General features: G+C 41.0%; 1 protein-coding gene across 1 annotated transcript in view; it reads right to left on the bottom strand.

The window, feature by feature from the left end:
* Window positions 1-211: 211 nt before the first annotated feature.
* The window catches only part of ANXA3 (annexin A3), a 53,173-nt gene continuing 30,589 nt past the window's right edge, over window positions 212-22,795 (bottom strand). Inside the window, exons 6-13 of the mRNA XM_045880929.3 lie at window positions 21,989-22,079; window positions 16,045-16,124; window positions 13,143-13,199; window positions 12,674-12,767; window positions 10,729-10,824; window positions 9,730-9,788; window positions 8,194-8,316; window positions 212-606 (exon numbers count right to left, since the gene is read on the bottom strand). Of these exons, the coding sequence (XP_045736885.1) occupies window positions 547-606; window positions 8,194-8,316; window positions 9,730-9,788; window positions 10,729-10,824; window positions 12,674-12,767; window positions 13,143-13,199; window positions 16,045-16,124; window positions 21,989-22,079 (660 nt within the window). The 3' untranslated portion in view covers window positions 212-546. The remainder of the gene's footprint in view (window positions 607-8,193; window positions 8,317-9,729; window positions 9,789-10,728; window positions 10,825-12,673; window positions 12,768-13,142; window positions 13,200-16,044; window positions 16,125-21,988; window positions 22,080-22,795) is intronic.

Raw genomic sequence — 22,795 nt, 5'->3', positions numbered from 1 at the left:
TGCCACCCCTGGGGCGTGATCACAGCTAGAAAGAGCAGGCCAGGATTACACACGGCTTCATTCTATTCTTTTCTTAAAGATAAATGTGATTAATAAGGTAATAGATAAATTAAAGCAGCAACAGCTTTTATAACAAAAATGTGTTTTAAAATATCATTGATTTTGGCAACCAGGCGCAAAACAATGTTGGCATATGCTGAAAATAGACAAATTTCCTTTCACAAAGGCAACAACTTTTATTGACTGATTACACATTTAATGTGTTAGAATTTTACAAAGATTCTCATTTCCTAAGCAGAAAAATAACTTGTATTAGCAGATCCTTCATACCATTTAAAAGTTTCATTTATGAATTACTACATGATGCTGAGGTGCTCTACTATAATCACTTTTTGTTGTTATTATGGAATGATGAAAATGTCTGTTAGGAAAACAGTTTGCTGTTTACACTTGCTTGTAATTTTAAATACTCTGAGAAAGGAGTAAGCAGAGCTGTTGGAAAGGCCCATTATGGGCGCAGCGACCTTTGGAGATTATGTTCTTGACTCAGTCATCTCCTCCACAGATCTTTAAGAGTGTGATTTCATAGTCTCCAGAAGTATCCGACTGTAAGGAATAGGAGAAAAGGACAGATGTAGCATAAATAATGAGGGGACCAAAACTGAATCAAATCCCACAGCTCTAGGAGATTCACTGGGGTGAGATTCATGACCTGGATCATTTAGTAAAATGTACCTGTAATTCCATTATTCATTCATACCTGAGTGTAATTATTTTCCAGACTAGCATCTTCTTTACAATACATAATGTTGAAATTCTTCCTGATTCATCGCAATTAAATTTCAATTTGGGTTTAAGAAAATAAGACTGCATCAATTACATAACATTACATAATATTACTTTCCTAACAAAACTTTAAAAATGATAATTTTAATAATATTACATTAATATTCATCAAACACTTGCTCTTCTTTTTTTTTTTTTTTTTATTTGAGAGAGAGAGAATGAGAGAGAGCACATGAGAGGGGGGAGGGTCAGAGGGAGAAGCAGACTCCCTGCCGAGCAGGGAGCCCGATGCGGGACTCGATCCAGGGACTCCAGGATCATGACCTGAGCCGAAGGCAGTCACTTAACCAACTGAGCCACCCAGGCGCCCCAAACACTTGCTCTTCTAAGGGTGAACTACTTTAGTCTTACAAGCCTTATAACTCTACACAGAAGGTACCCTAAGTATGTCCATTTAATGAGAAATGAGAAAAACAGAGGTTAGGAAACTTGCTCCAAATCATACAGAGAATAAGCAACAGAGGTAGGATTCAAAGCCAGATAGCCTGGTGCCTTAACACCATACTATACTGCCTGACTTAAGAAACTGAAACAAACTACATTCAGTTCCTTTCCTCTAAGCTAGGCAAAAAACAGCATGGTTCAGAACAGTCACCATGTGAGATTGAGGCCTAATGTAAAAAGATACCATGTTTGGGGGCACCTGGGTGGCTCAGTTGGTTGGGCGACTGCCTTCGGCTTGGGTCATGATCCTGGAGTCCCGGGATCGAGTCCCGCATCGGGCTCCCTGCTCAGCAGGGAGTCTGCTTCTCCCTCTGACCCTCCCCCCTCTCATGCTCTATCTCATTCTCTCTCTCAAATAAATAAATAAAATCTTAAAAAAAAAAAAAGAGATACCATGTTTGCAAAACAGATAAAACTTTTACATAACATTGGAGGGAAACTTGCTTTTAATCTAGACTGCCTAATATCCTCACATTATTCTTGTTTTATTCAAGGCAACTCAAAGATTGAGCACTTCTTATCACTTAAGTTTCACATCAGGATAAATATGAGAGTTAGCAGTAATGCAAAGGACCCAATGAAGAAGGGTCATTTAGAGAAGAGGTTATGCATTGCTTTCATAATGAGATACAACAGGCATTAATACACATTCTCTTGTTTTATACAGATTGTAGTTCTTCCTCTATTGGTTTTTCTAAGTCTTGCTCTGCCATATGTAATAATCTCTGGAACTGCTGATAAGCCAATGATGCTCTAGCTGTGTATTAAAATAGCTCCCTTTTAGCTATCTCTGACCAAGTTGTAAACAATTTTTTGCGGTTCTATCAGTTAGGCAAGAAAATACATCCAAGTAGCTTAATGGAGCTAAATATAAATTCTGATCCACTGTTGACGCTAAACAAAGTCCATCCTTTCTCCTACCTCCATACCTTTATGCCTTCTCGTAAAATAGCTATTCTATTTATATGGCATTTTAGAAATTTTACCATCACAAAAAAACTAATGTATTTTCAGAACCTTTGAACATAAATTACATCTCTAATGAGGCTACATTAATTGTTCTCAAGAGACTAACTGGCTCTGCTGGTGTAGTTTTCACAGTGCTACCAGCGATCCTCTCTTCTCTCAACTTTGATCCCATCTTTTATCCTCTACATTTAATCCATCCTGCCAATTATTTCTTTGCAGTGTTCTTTAAGTTATTCCTTTTTCCATTCTGACCATGACGAATCTACTCTAGGCTCACATCTCTTGTCTCTAGTTTCCTTGATTCTAGATTCATCAACTGTATCTCCAAGGTGTTCATTCTTATTGCATTATAAATCAAGTCCAAGGGCCACCATGTCCATCAAGCCCTTACTTTTCCTGTAAGTAGTCCTGGCTTTTTCTTCTTCTTCTCTGGCTTCCTTACCTTTGTCTTTTTTGCAGGCTCATCCTCAGCTATCCAGCCATTAATTGTCAGTAATGCTTAAATCTCAATTCTAAGCTTTCTTCTCTTCTCAATCTATGTTTTTCTCCTTAGATTTTCATTCATGTCCAACTATTCAGTAACATAACTGACTCTGAAAATATATCTCATACCACTAGCTACTGACCTGACAATTCTACTTATATGTTTCGAAGACATCTCTAACTCAAAGAATGCAAAACCAAACTCATGAACTTTCTCCCACTCCCAAAAAAAGAAAAAGAAAACAAAAACAAAAACCTAAAGCCTGACCTTGCAGAGAATGGCACCACTATGTGATCCCAAGTTAGAAACCTGAGAATCATCCTTGATAACTTTTCTTTCTTGTTCCTTACAGCAGGATATCACATCAAGTCCCCAAGGTTTTTTTGTTTTGTTTTGTTAACTGGATTTTTTATTTTATTTTATTTTATTATGTTATGTTAATCACCATACATTACATCATTAGTTTTTGATGTAGTGTTCCATGATTCATTGTTTGCATATAACACCCAGTGCTCCATTCAATACCCACACTCTTTAATACCCATCACCAGGCTAACCCATCCCCCCACCCTCTCCCCTCTAGAACCCTCAGTTTGTTTCTCAGAGTCCATGGTCTCTCATGGTTCGTCTCCCCCTCCGAATCCCACCCCCCTTCATTTTTCCCTTCCTACTATCTTCTTCTTTTTTTTTTTAAACATATAATGTGTTATTTGTTTCAGAGGTACAGGTCTGTGATTCAACAGTCTTACACAATTCACAGTGCTCACCATAGCACATACCCTCCCCCAAGTTTTAATTCCTAAATATCTTTTGAGTCTTTGTTCTTTGCTCTCTTTGCATTAGTACTTTTCATTACCCAGTCGTAAGCAGCTCCAGTATGCCTAATAAAACAACTCAGCACCCCCAAATCTCTCCTTTCTTACGTCCAATTCATTCCCTGTGGTCACAGGGATCTTTTTAAAATGTACTTCTGATCATGACACTATGCACTTAAAATGAAAACTCTCCAATGTTTCTGGGCAAAAGACAAAATCCTTAAAACTGCCAAAATGGTCCTGGGTGATCTGGTCCCTCCGGCCTTATTTTTCATCATATTTCCTTACCATGAGGTCTTTCCACTTGTAATTCCTTTTCCTTTTGTTAGAATGCTCCACTGACTCTCCGACACCACAATCCTTGTCTATTCTTTTTCAGATCTGAATCATAACTTCCTCATAGAAGCTTTTCCTATAGGTCAAATCCTCCTATCATATGGTCTTACAGCACAATATCTCTTTCCTTTACATTTAACATAGTTGTAATTTTACATTTATTTGTAATTCCATAAGGGCAGGAAACTGTTTTTTCCCCTTTGCTTGTAATTGTAACTCTGAGCCAGGCACATAATATGCATTCAGTAAATATTTTTAATTGAATGAAATACAAATTCTGTGATCTCAAAACTCTCTTTCAGCTAAATTCATCTCACCACTCGCATTTTGTTTTTCAATATTCCCCAAGGCAGACCCCCTAATCGATCAAGTGCCTTACTATTTCTTTCCCTCCTTTCCTTACCATACACACCTTCCTGAAGCATTCGAGTCCCTGTTGAGCAACATAGAACCTGCCCACAGGAGGCACTCAATACAAGCTTATTAAACCTGAAAGGCAGGGTGGCTCAGTCATTAGATGTCTGCCTTCAGCTCAGGTCATGATCCCAGGGTCCTGGGATTGAGCCCCACATCTGGCATCTGGCTCCCTGCTCGGCGGGAAGCCTGCTTCTCCCTCTCCCACTCCCCCTGCTTGTGTTCCCTCTCTCGCTGAGTCTCTCTCTGTCAAATAAATAAATAAAATCTGGAAAAAAAAAAAAAAAAAAAAAACCTGAAAGGCAGGTTCAAGACCCATTTTCCCCCAAAAACATTCCCTATCTAATCCCAAACTTCTTTACTCTTAATTCCTAGATTAGTATCCTCTGTACTGCACAATCTAGTACTTAATTGTATGCTGTTTCATATTATCTTCTTCTAATTGTTTTATTTATGTTCACCTCAAATCTCCACACAGACTAAGAATTGAGGATGGCTACTGTGTTTTCCATTAAAGACCCTGGAATTGTACTATTTATTAAATAGCTACTTAATTTGTTTGCTCAGTGAAAACTACCAAGAAAATGTAATTTCATCCAAATTTTGTATTAATATCTTACTATTAAGTAATAAGAGAGACACATTTTTTTTCACCTACCTTCTCCCTCCCCTCTTCCTCCCCCCAGTCATCACCTGAGAAAGGTGTTAATGAACAGAGAAATGTCTCAACTATAGGTAGAAGGAAGAGGAAGACAGAACCAAAGGTCAGGGGATATACATAATTCCTGAATTATGGAAATTTAAGGATCAAAAAGATCCTATTCATCAGTACTGAAAATGTAATGAGATTATTTAATATGTTATACTTAATAATGTACATTTGTTTGTTTGCTTGTTGTTTTTTGCAATGTGGTTTGTGATTTTGTTGTTTAAAAATTTTTTCCCTGCTTCTAGGTCACAAAGGTAATTCTTGTATTTTCTTGGATTAGCTTTATAATTTTATCTTTTATATTTTGGTTTTTAGTTCATCTCCAGTTTACTGGTAATGTGGTGTTGGGTAGGATCCAGTTGTATTTTTTTCTATAGAGTCAACCAGGTTTCCCAATACATTTTTACTAAATAATCTGTCCTTCCCTACAGATTTATGGTGCCCCCTCTAGCCTATGAGTTTCCACAAACAATTGGATTTGTCTCTGAGATCTCCATTCTGTTCCATTGAGTCATTCGTCTGTTCTTATTCCAAAACTACACTTAAAACAATTAATAATTGCTTTGTATCATGTCAGTCTCTAGTAGGACTAGCCCTTTCCCTATCTTTATTCTTTGTATTTAAGGTTGATTAGTCATGAATCTTCATTCCTTCATATAAATGTTAAAGTAACTTAATCAAGTTCCTCAAAGAAATCCAGCTGGAATGTTGATTGAAATAAATCACATGATTTATAGCTTACTTTGAGGAACAACTGACATCTTTATAGTATCCTATCACATAACACAAGTGCATAAACTCTCTCTCCATTTATTGACATATGTTATGGTGTTTATAACAGTCTTAAAGTCTTCTCCATAGAGTTATGTCGTCTTGGTCAAGTGAATTCCTGGATAATTTATAGTTTTTCATTTCTATTATGAATGGTATCTTAATTTTGATTATATAGTGTAAGAAATACTATTAATTTTTACAGGTTGATCTTTATCTGGCAACATTGATGAATTTTTATTACTGATGATAATTTATAATCCCTGTTGATTTTCTAAAAAGATGATCGTGTTTACTGAAAATAATGAAAGCTTCGACTCTTCTGGTTCAATCTTTACACATTTTTTTTTTCTTCCTTTCCAGTACTATCCAGGACCCCTAGTCCTCTGTAAGATAGTATTAAGGTATATTAGTAGTAGTATAATATAATATTTATCAGTATGTTGGGAGCATTATTGTTCTGATCCCTATCTCAAAGGAACTGCATCTAAAGTTTCTCCACTGAGTATAAATATGTATTTGCTATAATACGCTGGTATGTAAGCTTTATCAATTTAAGGAGGTTTGCTTCTATTCTTAATTTGGTGAAATGTTTTTTATCATAAATATGTATTGATCCTTTTCAAAAGCTTTTTCTACAAAGACTGAAATAATTATATAATTATCTTTTATATGTGTGGAATGTGGGAAATCACTTTAATTACTTTTCTGATGTTGAGCCATCCTTTTATTCCTGGGTTAAACCTCACTTGATTTTGATGTGTTATTTTTTTAATAAACGGCTATATTCAGTCAATATTTTACTCTTTGCTATGTTCATGAGTGAAGTGATTTTGTAATTTTCTTTATCCTCTGTCTTTGGAATCAAGATTATACTAAAATCATAAAATTAACTAGGCAGGTTTCATTTTTCCTATATTCTGGTCCACCTTGTATAGGATAGGAATATCTGTTCTTTGAAAGTTTGGTGAAGTTCACCTGTGAGTCTATCCGAGCCTGGGATTGGGGAGATAGGTCTTTGACCTCCTTTTTAATCTGTCTCACGCTTACTGATCTAGTTCAAGCTCTCTATTTTTTCCCCTGATCCAACCTTAACATTTCATTTTTAAAACATGCACATTAGGTAATAGAAATGAAGAAACCTCATGTAATTTTAAATTACAAACTGAATTGTTTAGCAATGGATTTTTCTTTTCTATCAGGGTACGCATAGCTTAGATGTGTCCTAATATAATAAGCCTCAATTAGCCAGCCACTGGGGAGGGAGAACTAATGGTTAATTTAATTTTCTAGTTTGCTGAGGGTGAGCTGAAGGCCTCATGTTTCAACCTTGTTACTGGCAATCTTTATAAAATGTGTGAGTCTACTTTCCTGCCTTAGTAAGTACAATATGGTTAATGTTATTAAATCTACCTGTGTTGATTGAAACTATTGCAATGTGTCAGAATCGACTCAAATTTCATTGAGCGTGAGCTGATGAAATCCTCGCTAAGCCCCAGGCACAGTCTGAGAGCTGCCTTTTTGAGTAAGTTCCCAATTTCAACTTAAGCATGCATCTCCTCCTGCAAAGGTTTAATGTAAAAACAAAAGCTCTGGTTCAAAGAAAAAAAGGATTGGTTTTGGTGAATGAATCTAGTTGATTAATTGACATGCAAACGGAGTCCATTGGTAATATTTACCAAGATTACAAATGTATTTACATCTGCCTCAGCAATCCTACCAACTTATCCCTTAGATATACTTATCCCTTAGATATACTTGTACTTTATGGAATTGTGTATGCATATCACAACACTGTTTATAATAGCAAGAAATTGGAAACATCTATTGAAACGGTGGGTACAAATATATAAATAATGGAATGATAACGCAGCTGTTAAAAGAAGAATGAGAAGGTTCCTATAAACTGAAATGAGAAGAGCTCCAAAGTACAGAACGATGCTATCTATATTTTGAGTAAAACAAGAGGAAATTTAGCTATGCCTGAAACTAATGTGACATTGTATGTCAACTAGACTTCAGGTAAAAATAGGAAATTTAAAACATGTATTTTTCTTTCCTTCTACTCTCATAAAGAAAAGCTGAAATAAATAAAAATACTGTAATATCAAAAACAGGTAAACAACTTGCATGTACAATTCACAAAAGAAGAACAATTCATGGCCACTAAACCTAAAAAAAAATTTTTTGAGTGTCTATTATGTGCCTGGAATTTTAGAGCTAAAATTAATCACTCTCTTTAGGAGACATTTTGTTATCACTATTTTAAACTCAGAAAACACATTTATGCATTGACAGGGAGAGAGAAAACTCAGTCACATATCTCTATGTTTTAAGGATTATACAGAAAAGAGGATGAGTAGAAAAGACAAAATGGGTTTTGCTATTTTTAAGAGGAGACTTACTTTAATTGCCGAATATAGGGAATAGCCATGATGCTTCTTAAACTCTGCTCGAATGTCCAGAAGGTCTATTTCTGATCTGGACACCATTATTCGGTTCAGAGTAAACTCGTCAGTTCCAGCACCCTGTTAAGAATACAGGTGTCCACAATACAAATCTCACTGGTCACAAGACAACATACAGATCTATATCTATGGGAAACAGATAATGGTGCACAAAATATTCAACCACAGTGACTCTTCTTCACTCATTTGTCATCAAACTTCATCATTCATATATTCGAGAAATATTTATTGAGCACTTACTCTGTGCCATCACCATGCCAAATGCTGAAAACAGAGATGAGATAGCCCTGTTAAGCGTTCAGTTTTGTAAAGGATATACTATGTAATCCAACATATGGGAAATATTGGGTACTATGGGAGTATATATAAGGAGGGCCTAAAATAGATCAAGGGTTAGGCAGGGTGTGCCTGAGAAAGTGGTATTTGACCTGGGGCTGAAATAATGAACCAGAGAAAGAAATCTGCTACATGCCAGATATGCACTATGCATACAGTAGCGAATAGCACGGATTACAGCTCTGTTCGCATGGAGTTCACGTTTTAACGGATGGAGATGGACAGGAGAGAAAATTAACACATTGTTTATGTAAACAGTGATAAGAATTATGGAATGGAGTGTGACCGAAAGGAATCCAATCGACCTGTCTAGTCAGGAAAGACCTCTCTCGGGAGGCGACCTGAGAGATGAGAAGGAGCCAGCCATAGGTCGATCTGGAGGAGGTCCATTCCAGGCAGAGAGGGCAACGAACGCAAAGACTCTGGTGTGGGATGACACTCGGCATAGTCAAGGACAGAAAGAAGGCCAAGGTGGCTGAGGCACAGAGGGCAAGGACGGGGGGCGGGGCGGGGAACGGTATAACTTCAGAGAGTCGGGCAGGGCTAGCTCCTGCTGGGGTTACCCACTGAGGTGACTGGACACGGGACAAGGAGCAGCCTTGGGTGGGGGGTGAGGTGACGGACAGGATGTGTTCACTTTGGACATAACTTTGAAGGCACACGTGGACCTCCATAGGAAATGTCCAGGAGAGAGACTGAAGTACACATCTTCTCATGTGCCCGGCTCAGGGCAAGGCCTGAAGATAGACTAGAGCAAGAAAAACGCCTGTACTCAAGGATCTCACTGTCTAGCAGCGGCAACAGACAAGAAAGCGCAGGGTTTCTATAGCACGAAAGGCTGCTGACTCGACTCGGTTTATTTTAAGAGGCCACTGGGCCTCATGGGTCAGGCTTGAGGTTTGCTGTTCTAAACCAAGGTTCACTGCCTCCACTAACTGTGATGTGGGGAAGATAATTTAGTCAACACTTTGCTGTACCTATCTCTAGAATGATTAGGATACTCACTACCAACCTCTAAGACAAAACGAGGACTCCCCCAAGGAGGGAAGGGACATGAAATTCCATCAGTATGATGCAGTATTTTTTTATATTCTCCTGGAGAGAGACTAAGAATGTATATGAAATTTCCAGACCTACCTTTAAAGCCTGATACAGTCTTTCAGCTAAAAAGGCAGGCACGTTTCTGGCACAGTGAACTATTATAAAAAGCAAAGTAACGTTCAGTTTCATTGAATAGAAATTGAGTTAATCTACAGTAATATGTTTTTTTAAAAGATTCTTTGAGTAACCATACCACTCTACCCCCTGGTCACTACTAGCTTTTATTTACGATGGAGAGGTGAATGCTTCACCTGACTTTCAAAGGCTTATCAAGTCTTGATTCGCACGGAACTTAAGCACAGTCATTCTCTTTAGTGAGGGGGAAAATATAATTACCTGCCAAAGAAGCTCCCACAGCAGCTGACTCATCTCCTGATCCCAGACACACCAACACCTACGCTTACATCGATAACTCCCCAGGGTGTACCTTTGCTCCATTTCTAGCATCTCTGCTGATAAAGAACTTGGGCCGGCAGACTGCAGAGACCTCCTGGGGGGGACTGATCTGCTTACATAACGGTGTTTGTGTCTGCTTGTTAATCCACATGTCTCCAGGACCAGCTTCGGTCTGTGCCTGACTTTCTGTTCCATACTCCCGGTTGGCTTGGTCAAGAGAGAGGAGACCTAGAGTTCCGACCTGGGCTCAGCTTTGGGAGTCTATGGATATCTTCCCATAATAACCACATAGGGTCAATTACTAAATTTAGTAAATTACTCAATTACTCCGTTTTCAACAAGCCTCAATAAAAATGCCAATAGAAATGTAATATTTTCATCTCTCCAGGAGTTTACTAATCCAAGCCTGGTGACAAACCAATACAAAGTTAAAAGGCAAAGTAAAACCTAAAAAGATAACTTCTTCATGCATCCACTTAACAGTATTTGTGGAGCACGCTGTGTGCCCCGGGGACGGTGCCGGGAGCTATGGGAGCATAAGGATGGATCGGTCAGCCTTCTTACAGGGAAGGAGTGAACCTTCCCATTGATTTAAAACAAGTGCAAAGTAACTCAGGTTATAAGCACTGAAGGGCTTACCTATGGCCAGAAGTAGGTCTTCAAAATGCCCAGACAATTCTCCTTTTATGCTGTCCTCAATGTCCTTCTGGCTAATATTTCTGTATTCGTCAAATGCTAAAAAGCAGCACCACAAAAAATATTTAAGGCATCCCAGTTGACCACAACTTGAATATATTCCAGTTTTTTATTTGATATGCAGCAAATCAAGTTAAGTGTCAAACTCAAAAACTCCTCTTTAAACCATCAAAATTTGAGCATGGAAGTTTTTGTTTTTTTTAATTATCTACAGTAAAACCTAAACCTCAGGGCACCTGGGTGGCTCAGTCGGTTAAGCCTCTGCCTTCGGCTCAGGTCATGATCCCAGGCTCCTCGGATGGAGTCCCACATCAGGCTCCCTGCTCAGCAGGGAGTCTGCTTCTCTCTCCCTCCGCCCCTCCCCCCTGTTTGCGTTCTCTCTCCCTCTCTCTCTCTCTCACATAAATAAATAAGATTAAAAAAATAAAAATAAAAAAGCCCCTAAACCTCATAGGCCATTTTCTTCAATGATCTCTTTCTCTCTCCTCCCTTCCCCCTTCCCAGGTTGATGGAATTTAAAATAGCTTGAAAGGTTAAATTAAAAATAATTTATCGGGCGCCTGGGTGGCTCAGTTGGTTAAGCAACTGCTTCGGCTCAGGTCATGATCCTGGAGTCCTGGGATCGAGTCCCGCATCCGGCTCCCTGCTCGGCAGGGAGTCTGCTTCTCCCTCTGACCCTCCTCCCTCTCATGCTCTCTGTCTCTTATTCTCTCTCTCTCAAATAAATAAAAAATAAATAAATAAATAAATAAATAAAAATTTTAAAAAATAATAATTTATCTAGTAAGGTGGGCTACTTTTAAATTATAGCATCACCTGGGAAACAATAGTGTGGTCATTAGTCAAATATGTTTTATCTGCTAAAGAAATCTTAATTATGCAGATTTCTTTCTGCTGAGTAAATCATTCCTTAAAGCAGCATGGCCTACCCACGCTTACCAGAGGTAATGTCTTGATCAGTTTTTGTCCCAAAGCAAAACCTATAGGTCACCAAGTACAGCGGCATACTTTGTAAGCCAAGGAAATTTTTCCTTGGAAATTTTGAAAAACCTTTGGAGAGAAATCTAGCATTGTTTAGTTTTTATTCTTCAAATAAAAGTACTCATAAAGCAACTATAATATACTATTACTATTATTTTCTAAAATAAGTGAAATGTAATGCCAAAATTAAGGAGGGGCAATCTCAGAATTAAAAAGTCATGGTGATATCCTCATGTTTCCTCATTTTTCCGTGAACTCAGCATAAGCCTAGTCACGCACTGCGGTTGCTCCCTCGACCAGCACTTGGGAACCACCGCTGGGGGCTCACAGTAAACGGAGTTCTGGGCTTCTGGGTGCTGTGGCTTCCAGAAAGGTTCAGGGGGTACATGAGTGAGGAGGTGGCTGCTTAGCAGTTCCATGTAATAGTTGGTCTGACCGAAAGAACTATGCCGCCTTTCCCCCATTCACTGTCGAATCAGAAAGAGCCGAACGTTAATCCTTACTAACACATTAACAGATACCCAGCATGCCTGGTTTCTCTGGAAAGTGGCTAACTAGGGGAGAGATGGGCTGGAGGCATTGCCTTCGGGCTCCCCCATACCACCGGAATATTCCTCTCTGCTCTCACCCCAGAGGGCTCCCCTTTTTCTTCTCCCTGTTGTCCCTCTCCCACCTGTTACTTGTCACTCACTAGCTAATGTACTCAGCCTCCAGGGAAGACAAGAGTAGGGTCAGTTCCGCCTTGAGTTGGAACACAGCTCCCCATGTTTTCTCCTGAATTGTTTATACATACAAATGGAACAGCCTTTGCAATTTTTAATTTCGTTTTCCAGAATTTTGTATATTAAACCCCAAAACATTTGCAAATGCAAGACAAAGCAAAAAGGTTTGTAATGTGAGTACGTACTCAGTTTCAGTTGAGGAAAACTCCTTAAACACAGGATCTCGGTGAATTTATCTTCATCTGTGCCCCATCTGTTCTCCCCAGCATTATAGAGAATCTATTGGATGAGAAGGAAGATTTAGAATGTTATTATGGACACAATCTCTCTCTTTCTCTCTCTCTTTCTGGGCAGGGGGTTGGTGGAATGAGAAGAGCGGGAGGTTTACTTGGTAGTAGAGGTTAGGGAGATAATCTCTTACCCGGGTCTCTCGCTGTTAGCAGACTAGGAACCTGAGAGTCGGGGAGGCTGGAGACAGAAGAAGAAGAACCAGCACGGGGGGAGGCAAAGAACCAGAGGTGGGTGATGCCCAGCCTTCAGGCTTCTCCTCCCAACAGGACAGGAGAGGGCAGCCTCCTCTGGTGCCACACGAATGAAAAGGCAGTCGAGGGGGAGAATGGCTACAGGAGATGTTGTCTTCGCTCTATTACTGACCTGGGCATCCTTTTTGGCCAGCTGCCCATCCACTTTCAGACTCTCATCTCTTCTGCCCTACACAGGGAAGATGAAAACAAAGGCAATCCTTTTAAGGACAGAAGATTCTAACACTCGGTATTCCAATCAGCAGGGCATTTTAGAGGTTTTTCTCCAGTGGAGACCATGAAGCACAAAGGAACTGGGCACTCGGGGCTCCTGTTCTGGCTCTGCTGCTCACTAGCCATGAAATTTCTAGCAAATCACACAATTTTCTGAGCCTCAGTTTCTTCCTCAAAGATCTTAAGGGGATGAAAAAACAGGCCACGGACTGGGAAAAAATATTTGCAAACACATATCTAAGACAGGACTTATATCCAAAATATATAAAGAGCTCCTAACATTCACTTAAACCAATGAAAACCTAATTAAAAAACAGGCAAGAGATCTGCACAGAGATCGGATAAACAGTTGGCAAGAAAGCACATGAAAAGATGCTCAATATCATGCGTCATTAGGGAACTGAAAATTTAAAAAAAGAAAACACAACCATAAAATACCACAACATACCTACTAGAATGGCTAAAATCCAAAACCCTGACAACACCAAGTGCTGACAAGGATTTGGAACACCGGGAACTGTCATTCCTTGCTGGTGGGAATGCAAATTGATAAAGCCACTTTGGAAGAGAGTTTGGCCACTTCTTACAAAACCAACCACACTTTAACCATCATCCGGCAATTGTGCTCCTTGATATTCACCCAAGTGAGCTGAAAATGTAAGCCCACACAAAAACTGTACATGAATGTTAGAAGTTTTTGTCCCTCATTGCCAAAACTTGGAAGAAACCAAGATGCCCTTCAACGGGTGAAACAAACTGGTGTATATCCATACCATGGACTAATATTCAGTGGTTAAAAGGAAAAGAGCTATCAAGTCCTGAGAGACACTTAGCATTTTAGCAAATATAAGAAGCCAGTCCCAAGAGGCAATGTGCTGTATAGTTCCCACCATATAACATTCTGGAAAAGGTAAAACAATAGAGACAGTGAAAAGATCAGTGATTGCCAGGGGTTTGAAGGGAGGAAGAGAAGGATGAAGAGCTGGAGCACAGGGATTTTAGGGCAGTAAAACTATTCTATGTGATACTGTAATGGTGGGTGCATGACGTTATACATTTGTCCAAACCCATGAGTGAAACTTAATGGACCTTGTGGACTCTGGTTAATCATAATGTGTCAGTGTTCATTCACCAGCTATCCTATGCCACACTCATGCAAGATATTAATAATGGGACACCAGGAGGGGCATACGGGAGCTCTCTGAACTTTCTGCCCCACTTCTCTGGAAATCTAAAAAGATTTTTATGCTCTTAAAAATAAGGTCTATGAAAACACAAAACCCTTGCAGCTTGCCACCAGCTCTCATGCCAAGGGCTCCTGGTGAAGCGTGCGTGCGCGCGTGCGCGTGTGTGTGTGTAAGTGCTTGTGCACACAGCCCATTACAGAGAGAGGCGAGACAGGAAAAGAGAGATTGCCTGAATTATTTTGAGAACTTTAGGTGAATGAAATGTTTGGCTGCAACATTTATAAAATGCATTTATTCCCATTTTCAAACATTAGGTCCTATATGCCTGTTTGATTTCCACATGATTTCTTTTATTTTCCTTTTCAGTGTGGCTGCTAGCTTGCCTTTTCGTACCGCTACGAATAATCGTGTCTTATGTTCTCAGTACTGCACATGCCCACTCTCTCTCTGAATCTTCACAACACCCCCGGAGGTTGGTACTATTATTATTTTAATTTTACAGATGTGAAAACAAAGATTTTGTTTTTTTTAAAGATTTTATTTATTTATTTGACAGACAGAGAGAGAGCACAAGCAGGGGGAGCGACAGAGGCAGAGGGAGAAGCAGGCTCCCCACTGAGCAGGGAGCCTGATGCAGGGCTTGATCCCAGGACCCTGGGATCATGACCTGAGCTGAAGGTAGACACTTAACCACTGAGCCACCCAGGTGCCCTGAAAACGAAGGTTTTATGGCTTAAAATAGCTTGTCCACATAAAGCTAGTAGGCAGTAAAGGAGCCCCAGAGAGCCCGTTTTTTTTTTATTCTAAACACTGAAGCCCTACTGTTCACTGTTTCCCGGGGCTGTTGTGTGCTCGTGTGTGTGTGTGTGTGTGTGTGTGTGTGTAAATGGGCATGCACTTATACACAGAAACCTCTGGGACAGTATGTTTGTGCCAATGCCTCATAAATTTGGGTTTGTAGGTTCAGTCTTTAAGGTTTTCACCATCTGAAGTAACTGAAAACATAATTAGGATAAATTGTTTCCTTGTGGCATCATGCCTCACTTTGACAACTACTGTTTCTACCCTCAGGCTGAGGCCAGTGCTGGGACTTTCTCACACATTAGGAGCTGTGTAAATCAGCTGAAAGAGGCCAGTGAGATATGGCTAAAATCCCTTCCTCTCTACACACATCGGTGGTGATACCTCACCCTTGACCTTACCTCCTTCATTATAAAGTCATGAAACTCCTAAGAAGAGAGAGCTAGGTGTGGCCTCGTTTGGTCATACACTGATGAATGGTTTAGCAACTCTTCCGAAGGTGGCAGAGATAAAGTTGCAGCAAGTCTTTTTTGTTTGCTTTTATTCTTGCAAGTCTTTTTTTTTTTAATCCAGAGACTGATATATCCATTTCTGAAGATAGTTTTTCTATATCAAGCTTCGTACTTAATTTAAATGCCGACAAAGAAAAATATATTCTTTGGAGTCCAGAAATGAAAATGTAAGATGAACAAATTATTTCACGAGGAAAACTGCAATCTCATTGTCTCCATTTGGTTATTTTTAAACTCCCTAAAAATTATTATTGAGCATGCAGCTTATCGGGCAGCTAAGCAATATAAAATAAAAACTTACATCTGCCAAAGTCAACAGAGCCTTCCGGAAATCTCCAGATGTTTCAGAACTAATGTCATCTCCAAGACTCTTCTTATATACTGAAACCAAATAAGAACACATTAAGCCTTGACAAACTGAAAAACATTATTACAAAACCGAGAAAAGCTTAAATGTCAACACTGGCAAGGAATGAGTACCTGAGAAAATAAATCTTGACTCTTTTTTTTTTAACTTCCTGGGGCTCTTCTGATAGGGATACATTCTTCTCATAACTATTATTATAGTGTGTGTTGTGGTAGATACGGAAGAACAGAAAGAATTGCCATGGAAAAGCCAGGGTGGGCAAGCTGCTAGTTTGCCTTCTGATTACTATTTCATTCCTCCACAGTAACAGAACACTGTCCTTGAGCAAGACCTACTGCCTACAGCTTAGACTGCATTCTCAGCTTTCCTCTTAGCTTAGTACCTTAGGTACAGCTCCATGACTAAGTTCTTGGCAATGAAACGTAGGTGAACATACGTGACATTGCTGGGAAATCTCCTTAAGGATGGCTTGTGCCCTTCCTGCATCCTCCTGCCTGGTCTGTAGACTGACGCCTGGAGCTCAGGCAACCATCTTGGACCATGAAGAGAAGAACTACATCTTAGCGACAACACGGACAGAAGCAAGAAGGGGCCTGGGTTCCTGAAAGTGTTGAGGAGCTACCACACCAGTTCTGGAACTGCCTGTCTCCGACTTCTTCTACATATGGGAGAAGTACATTTTTATCTTATCCGAGCCGCTGCTTGTCTGATCGAGCCTAACCTTAATTGTGATGTATACGGCTGGATTGAAAAATGTGATACCTCTCAAAAGTGAGAAAGCTCCCCTAAAATATACTACTTGCCATGACAAATGCCAATTGTGTGTTCACGTATCTGAGTACCGACTAGTTGTAGCCCCTCTTGCATAGTCTGCATTGTGCAATGTCTGCTCGTTTCAAATCGATTTTCTGCTCCAGCCATGAGGTGGTGATTCACTGGCGGCCACTATGTACCTGGATGTAGCTGACACCAGGTAGCTATCCAAACTCTGCCCGCATCCTTCTCAAGACCTCTATGGTCATATAAATGTTTTTGGCCTTTTAAATCAACAGAAGATGATTACAGAAGGTGATATGAGATTATCTAATAGCAAGAACTGTGTTGAAACAGAAACTCTTCCAGCATGATTTTAGTCTTTTTTTTACAAAGTCTATAGTTTTTTAAAGCAACTCAAATAAGCAAATCCATTATGAATGCAAATTACTTATCTAAATAATAACACTTTATAGGCATCGTTTTATCTAACAGTTATATTGTTTTATCTATCCTTCATTCTAATTAGAAAAAAAACTTTTTAATACTAGAAGTTCAGAATTCAGCTCTCTATTTAGACTCTGTCGTGTCATTGTACTAGACCAGCTACATGAGACACTTGGTCCTTTTATGAGAGCCAAGATGGTAGCCGATGTCGATGGATTTCGTATGCATGGGCCTCCATTTTACATTATATGGCACCATCACTCTTGCTGCAACTGACTGCCACAGGGTTGGCATCTGACTCTAGGTGGTCAGCAGCCAAAGAGGTGAGCTGGTGGGAGAACGTTGCCCAAAATTACGCTATCTATTAGATGGCGCCTTCCTGAGCTCACTGAGTCTTCTCTTAGGGAGTGAGCTGTACAGAAAAAGAGACAAAGACAGTAACAAAGAAGGAGAAAAACTCCAAGGAATGAGGGGCAAAAGAGAAGCCGAGAATAACCGTAAACCATGGGGCAAATAAAAGCCTGAGTAGACAAATGGTAAGGGGAGAGAAGTGGCTTGGGACTGTCAAGAACAGTAGAAGCAGAAGGGAGAGGAAGGAGTTACTGTAACACAAACATCAGCACAGGGAGCAATGGATGCCTGATACTGAGGGAGCCACAGATAATGGAGTCCCTAGGGTAGTGCTGTGTCCTGAATCTCCGTAAGGCTTGGCTACACATGACTGGGCCTGTTTCCTTCTTTCACTCCTTATGTATCATGAATCCCTATTAATCAAAGTAACCTAGATGCTGGTCCATTCCTTATAGCCTTAGAGAGCTTACCTCACATGGATATTGAGGCCCCCAATAACTCTGAACTATGATCACAGGTCATATTTGCAAAACAACAGTCCTAAATGCTAGAACTTTCACTTGGCTCTTAAGACGACAATCTCAATCTTGGAGATATTAATTCAATGCCTATTTGAATTTATCCCTCACTGTTCTGGGCACTGAAGCTACAGCACTGAACAAAACCAGACAAAATTCCTGGCTTCACAGAGTTTACATCTTAGGGTTGTTTGTACATAGATGCTGGACCCCAGAAAGCCATCGAGGGGCAGGTCAATTCATGGAGCAGTAACTCTTCTAAGAACTACTAGGAAGTAACCAGGCACCTTGGTATAGAGCCTCTGGCTCCGATGATTTTTTATATGCAAATCTCATTAAATTGAGAGAACCAAATATTTTAAACACCTACAATGTGTAGCTATTATTAAGCAATTATCTTATCTACTCCAAATGCAGCCTTCTCTACCCTGCTTTGTGGAGCTGGGATTGGGACACTGCAAGTTACACATGTCTTCTGTACCCCTCTCCCCTGCCCCAACTCTGTTTGGCCCACCACTTGGAGAGGGAGGAGAGGGAGAGGGGGAGGGAGGAGAAGGAGAGGGAGAAGGAGATGGAGAAGGAGAGGGAGAAGGAGAGGGAGAAGGAGGAGAGGGGGAGGGAGGAGAGGGAGAGAGGAGAGGGAGGAGGGAGGGAGGAGAGGGAGAGGGAGAAGGAGGAAAGGAAGAGAGGAGAAGGAGAGGGAGAGGGAGAGGGAGAAGGAGGAGAGGGAGGGAGGAGAGGGAGAGGGGGAGGGGGAGGGAGGAGAGGGAGAGGGGGAGGGGGAGGGAGGAGAGGGAGACTGGAAGGCAGAGGAGAGAAGAGCAGGATCATTGTTTGCTATTCCTGTCAGCACAAACCAGTGCAGGCCTTTCATCCTGACAGTAGCTGTTGGCTCTGGGCTCCCAGAACAAGTCACTTAGCGGCAGCATGGACAGGCCAGCTCCAGCTGTACGTAGCGCTTTTGCAGAGATCTGAAGTCCTGTTCCTTAAACCAACCCTCCGAGCCCCTGAGGCACCAACACTGGCAGGGTGGTGCCCCTCCTCCGAGCTTCTAGCTTCCGACAGCTCCAATCTCTTTCCTGTGTTGTCCCAGCCCTGCGGTTTGTTTATACCTCCTGCTCGGCCTCGTTCCCTGGTGGCCTTTTTCAGTCCTCCAAAAAGTGTTGAAACAATTCTCTATGGTAAATTCTGTTAAAAGGCCTAGTGCTGTTTCTGTCTTTATGGAGCCCTGATGAGCACATGACTAAAATAGTCACTTACCTGTCATTGAGGTGAGTGAAGGTATTTACCTTCTGAGGAGAATTTCTCAAATAACCTATCTGACACCGATCTGGGAGGCGGTATATCCCTTCTCTGGGCTTCTCCTACTGCAGAACCTCCCTGATACACAGCCATAGAAACTGTGGCTCCCTTGGGGTACTTGGAGAGGGTTCCAGGGGGCTGGTGTATAATATAGAATTTGGGCTGGTCTTTGTCCTGGTTCCTGGGAGGTAACCTCTAAATCCTTGGAATTTCCCAAATAACAGGAATGTCTTTGTTATTCATGGCAGGTCCCAGGAACCACACCTGAGTTTCTGCCAGCAAGATGACCCAGGGTAGCGGCTGGTCCCACCAGAAAGAACAACCATGTCATTAGAAGGGTTGGGGCTCTGAGCCACATGATATCAGCCTGACCTGCAGGGAAAGGAAGGGGACTGGAGACGGAGTACAATCATGTGGCCAGTGATTCAATCAGTTATGCCTACGGAATGAAACCTCAATAAAAACTGGATACCAAAGATCAAATGAGTTTTCCTGGTTGGTAATTATGTATCGATGTGCTGGGAAGGAGATACATCCTGAGGACAGGAAGCTTTGCATTTGGGACCCTCTGAGACCTCTCCTCTGCATGTCTTCATTTGACTGGTCCTGATTTCTATTCTTTAGAGTGACACAGTAATTGTAAGTACAGTTGACCCTTGAACAACATGGGTGTGAGCTGCACAGTCCACCTATATGTGGGTTTTTTCAATAAATGTGGTACAATTTTGTAAGTGTTTTTTTTTTTATTTTCTTAGCAACATTTTTTTTAATCTCTAGCTTACTTCACTGTAAGAACACAGTATATAATACGCCTAAGATACGATGTGTTAATCCACTGTTTATGTTACCAGTAAAGCTTCCGGTCAACAGCAGGCTATTAGTAGTTATTGGGGAGTTAGAAGTTATACACGGGGGGCGCTTGGGTGGCTCAGTCATTAAGCGACTGCCTTCGGCTCAGGTCATGATCCCAGGGTCCTGGGATCGAGCCCCACATCGGGCTCCCTGCTTCTCCCTCTCCCACTCCCCCTGCTTGTGTTCCCTCTGTCGCTGTGTCTCTCTCTGTCAAATAAATAAATAAATAATTAAAAAAAAAAAGTTATACACGGATTTTGAATGGTGCAGGGGGTCGGTGCCCCTAACTCTCGTGTTGCTCACGGGGCAACTGTATAGTGCTTTCTTGAGTTCTGTGAGTCATGCTACTTGATGGGGTTTTGGAATATAATGAGGTTCAGTTGGGGTGGGGTCCAGAGCCGACTACCAAGAAAGAATTCTTGAGATGTCTTTGGTGCAAAATGGTGGTTTATGAAAGCGCAGCGACAGGACCGTGGGCAGAAAGAGCTGCTGCCCTGGGGTTGTGAGGGGTGGCTGATTATATACTATGGGGTTGGGGGAGGTAAGGAAAAAGGGAGGTTTCCGAAGAACTTTCATATGCTAAAGAGGACCTGCAAGATACCTGAGGCCTTGCCATTGTCAAGTTAATGTTGTTTACCCGTCTAGTAAGGCATTAACATTAAGATAGCCTGGAACTTTCTGGAGGAACATTACATTCTGCCCACTTTAAGTATCTGTCGATGGGCTGCAGGTTATAAAGACATTTAATTGTATTTACATTCCCTTCTGGAAGCTATTGCTAAGGCTTTTGTAAGTAAACTGAGGGAGACTGTCTTGCAGGATTGTGATCTCTATAAGTTAACTATTTGTTTTTCCTTTAGGACAGCCAGGAGTGCCTGAGGAATGTCATATATCCCATGGGGGGGGTAGTTGTGGGGTGTCAGCTTCTGCTTTGTCCTCAGCTTGCCTTCTGTTCCCTCATCACTAGGGAGCTCTTGAACCTGAGGGAGTGGGGAGAAGCCCTGACCTTGGAGCTATTCGGGCAGAAGGGCACATGGCCTGGGGCCACTGAACTTGGGGCCCCGCGTCCGTGTCTGTGTCCGTGTCCGTGTCCGCAGTGAGGGTAATCCTCCCGGGGACTGTGCTGTAACTTGCGTTGTCATGCTAACCCTGGGGGAGGGGGTCTGTGCCAGAATTACACTGCAGGGACTTTCTCATTTTTACACAGCTAACGACTATGAGGACTTGCGCTAATTATACTGAATCCACATGCTCAACACATTCTCTAAATGGTTCATCTAATTTTCCACACCCCAAATCATGAGGCTCATCTAAGTGGTTTTAAACATATAATATTGATATACAATGATTTGAATCTCTTACACTGGCAGTTGATTCAATTAAGCAGTGATTGCCAAGAGCAAAACCCACCACGGCTGTAATGTGCTAAGTGCAAAATGTCAATGCCATGGTTATGCAGCGGTTTCTAGCTCGGCTCACAGTCACATTTCCTCTGAAGATCCACCAACCTTCCCCCATTTTAGAACGTATCCTTCTTTTCACGTCTTGCCTGCCCAAAATGCCTTGTGAAGAAGAGCTTGGTGGGCTTCTGGGGAGAGCCACATGGGCTCCTATGTGTGTGGACAGTGGTAAAAGTAAGCAGAGAATAAGCCCACCTGTGTAGTAGGCTTGCGAGATCTCCTTCATCTGCCTGCTCGTTCTGGTGGTTAAGATTTCAATCAGTGCATGTTCACTTGTTCCAGTGCCCTGAAAAAGAAAAGGAAATCTATTTTTAGAATACTTGAAAAGCTTAACGTCATGCATTTCAGGCTTAATACAGATGAAAAGAAGTTGTCGTAAATCAGCATAAGGTTGTATATTGCTCTAAAGCGGTTTTCTCGTTTTTTTCATGTTTTAGTACGAAAATAACCCAAATCATCTAAACTGACATTAAAATGTTCAAGAAAATTTCCCACTCCACTGTAAAAATCAACTGAATAACTGTAGGGAGAAATAGTGTAAAGGGAAAAGCCCGTGTCATTCAAGGTCAGAAGTGAGCATTCGAATATGCCATTATGTTTAGAAAGGGCTCTGCAGTTCTTTCGAATGAGTTTATCCTTCTGCTAATGCACTAGGTCAGCAGGTATCATCTTCATACAGGGAGATTTTTAAAGCCTTAATGATGTATGTCATGGGCCTAGTTGATTTGGGGACTAGTTATCCTGAGCCTTGGTTTATACTGAGGTCACTGAATCATGCTGTGACTCCAAGAAAAGCCTTTTACACTAGAACTTGATCAAATAAGGTCAATGCAGCTTATGAACTGAGGCTGAATTCCGTCCCTCTGTGGCAGAGGTTCCTAGCTGCCCTCAACATCTCTTCTTTTTAATTAGCTAATTAATTAACTTAAAAACAGACTAGTTTTTAGATTAGTGTTAGGTTCACAGCAAAATTGAACAGACCTCATCTCTTTTACCTTCCTT

This window comes from Mirounga angustirostris, unplaced genomic scaffold (genome assembly GCF_029215605.1).
Source record: "Mirounga angustirostris isolate CCGP_5_RB_7025 unplaced genomic scaffold, mMirAng1.0.hap1 SCAF_2, whole genome shotgun sequence".
Classification (NCBI taxonomy): domain Eukaryota; kingdom Metazoa; phylum Chordata; class Mammalia; order Carnivora; family Phocidae; genus Mirounga; species Mirounga angustirostris.
The sequence above is the reverse complement of the archived record's forward strand: the minus strand, read 5'-3'. Positions and strand labels throughout refer to the sequence as shown.